The 2,386-nt window shown below is 36.1% G+C and overlaps 1 protein-coding gene across 1 annotated transcript; it reads right to left on the reverse strand.

Moving 5' to 3' along the window:
- On the reverse strand, window positions 1-2,119 carry LOC124951055 (aminomethyltransferase, mitochondrial). Its single transcript, XM_047498803.1, has 5 exons — window positions 1,655-2,119; window positions 1,202-1,542; window positions 755-1,074; window positions 613-695; window positions 1-445 (listed from the first exon to the last, which is right to left on the reverse strand). Exons 1-5 carry the CDS (start codon window positions 1,953-1,955, stop codon window positions 108-110), a joined length of 1,383 nt encoding a protein of 460 aa, XP_047354759.1. The 5' UTR covers window positions 1,956-2,119; the 3' UTR covers window positions 1-107.
- Between the last annotated feature and the right edge of the window lie 267 nt (window positions 2,120-2,386).

Consider the following 2,386-nt stretch of genomic DNA (forward strand, 5'->3'; position numbering starts at 1 on the left):
TATCTTTACAAAATAAGAAATATATTTACAGTATATTCTTAAATTATATTGTTTATTCTTATGAAATATTATAAAAACAGGAAAATAAAATAATGGATAATTGTCGTTTATTTAGCGGTGTAATATTTGGTCTTTACGAAGGGCATTTTAGTTACAGTTGCCTTGTAAGTCTTCCCTCGGATCTCTACTAATATACCTTGACCAGATTGTGCCAGGTCTGGTGGTACATAACCCATGGCAACTGGACGTCCTAAAGTGGGACTTGGTGTACCAGAAGTAACGGTACCAACTCGTTCACCCTCTGGGGTTAATATACTCGTCCCTTCTCTAGCAGGTGGCCCTTGCCCTAATATTAAGCCAATCCTTTTTTTCGTTGTGCCGAGTTTAATCTGCGAAAGAATTCTTTGGGCACCTGGAAAGTTTCTTTCCGTTCTTCTTCTCTTCGCTGTATAATAATCATTCTTTTAATCATAATTTCATAAAGACCAATATTCGGAATTGATCGTCATATAATAATACGATTATACAGTTTTTCAATATAAATGAATTTAAGTAATTTAAAAGAAAAAAGAAAAAAGAAAAAAAGAATTCGATTTTAAGATAGATACTAACCTACCAACCAATTCAGGGCAGCTTCGACTGGCGTGACGTTGTGATCGATATCGTGTCCGTAGAGGCAAAGTCCGGCCTCCAGTCTGCGGAAATTGGTGGAAAAAGTCAGTAGAGCCCCACCCTGACCACCTGTGGATCCTACCTTAGACTATCCCTAGCGCCAAGTCCGGCGAGCTTCACCTCTGGATTCTCGAGGATTTTTTCCACTAGATCGCGTGCCTTTATTTCTGGTATTGATATCTCGAAACCATCTTCTCCTGTATATCCACAACGAGATATCCTGACGGTAATACCCAAAACATCAGTTATCACGCTGTTCATGAATTGCAATTTTGATAGATCAATTTTGAGGAATGGCTGAAGGACTGTAGATGCCATTGGTCCCTGCAATGCTATTAATCCTTGCTCGAGAGGATCAAGAAATTCCAAATCGATCGTTTTATTTTCCTTCTTAAAGTTCTCCTGAAAAAAAAAAAATAAATAAATAAAAACGTGCATTTTATCATAATATAAGAAATATATATTCTCGTATATTAATTGAACGGGTATGTAAATAAGTATAAACATAGTATTAAAAATGATCGATCACCGCTTGTAGTAAAAGCAATTGAGTATCCTCTTCTCGTCTTCCCGCATTCGAAACGACAAAATATTGATCGTCCTTATCCTTGGTTATGATCAAATCATCGAGAATACCACCGTTATCGTTGGTAAATACGGTAAGCGTGGCACCACCGTCGTTTAATTTTTTCAAATCGCAAGTCGTCAGAGATTCAAGAAATTCTCCCGCGTTCTTTCCATGAACGCGTGTTTGCATCATATGACCTACATCGAATATAGAGGCATAGGTTCTCGTATGTTGATGAGATACAGCGATCGCTTCTTTGTATTGTATTGGTAACAACCATCCCGAGAAATTCACAAGTTTTCCTGAAGAAGCAGAAAAAAAAAAAGATAAATATAAGAAGAGAATAAAAAAACTTTCTTTCAGAATAATTGAAATCACTCGATCGTTAATAAAATATAAATCCCGATTACTTGCCTTCGTTTTTAATGTGAAGATCGTACAAACAGGTCTTCCTTGCTGTATCAGAGTTCGTTGCCGTGGACATACGACGCACCGTAGCCCTAAATAGACCGAGGAGACTAACGGATATCGTAGTAGAATCGATCAAACATCCTGAATACGTTATAGAACTCCTCCGTCTTGACCTAACCTTCGAATTTGCCACGTTGAGGGTTGACGTATTACGCACACCAATACGTATTAATTCGAAACATTTTTCTCCTATTCTATTGATACGATTATATACACGTATTTTACGAACGTTCAAACGAAACATGATCGTTCGTTCACTCTGAATGATTTGTTATTGACTACTAGTTTACACAGAGAACGACTTCGTAATATTATAACATCATCAAGAAGCGATGACCTTCATGAACCCGAACTTCCTCAGACTCGGAATCTTGGCTTTACCTTCTTCGAATATTTTGAAAATGATAATTCTATAATAATCTTAAGACGATAATGAGGGGAGATATACGTTATTTTATCTCTATCGTACGACGCTTTCTCCTTTATTATTTCGATAATAATGTTTATATTGTCAATATGTATACTTTGATCGAGCTTCGATATTATATATCAACGCGTTTTTAAATTCAATTCGTTGATGTTTAATAAATAGATATTTACATTTCGAATATAAATAATATCTGCCGTTTTGCGCGAACTAATTACATTATCCGTATCTATGCCAATTAATCTATC

Source organism: Vespa velutina, chromosome 8, assembly GCF_912470025.1.
Source record: "Vespa velutina chromosome 8, iVesVel2.1, whole genome shotgun sequence".
Lineage (NCBI taxonomy): Eukaryota > Metazoa > Arthropoda > Insecta > Hymenoptera > Vespidae > Vespa > Vespa velutina.

Bases quoted from the DNA above. Each gene is read 5' to 3' on its own strand.
- LOC124951055 (XM_047498803.1), bottom strand. From the start codon at position 1,955: ATGTTTCGTTTGAACGTTCGTAAAATACGTGTATATAATCGTATCAAT. The intron at 1,543-1,654 runs GCAAGTAATCGG...CTGCTTCTTCAG, and splicing joins TCTTCACATTAAAAACGAAG to GAAAACTTGTGAATTTCTCG. The intron at 446-612 runs GTTAGTATCTAT...ATTATTATACAG, and splicing joins TGCCCTGAATTGGTTGGTAG to CGAAGAGAAGAAGAACGGAA.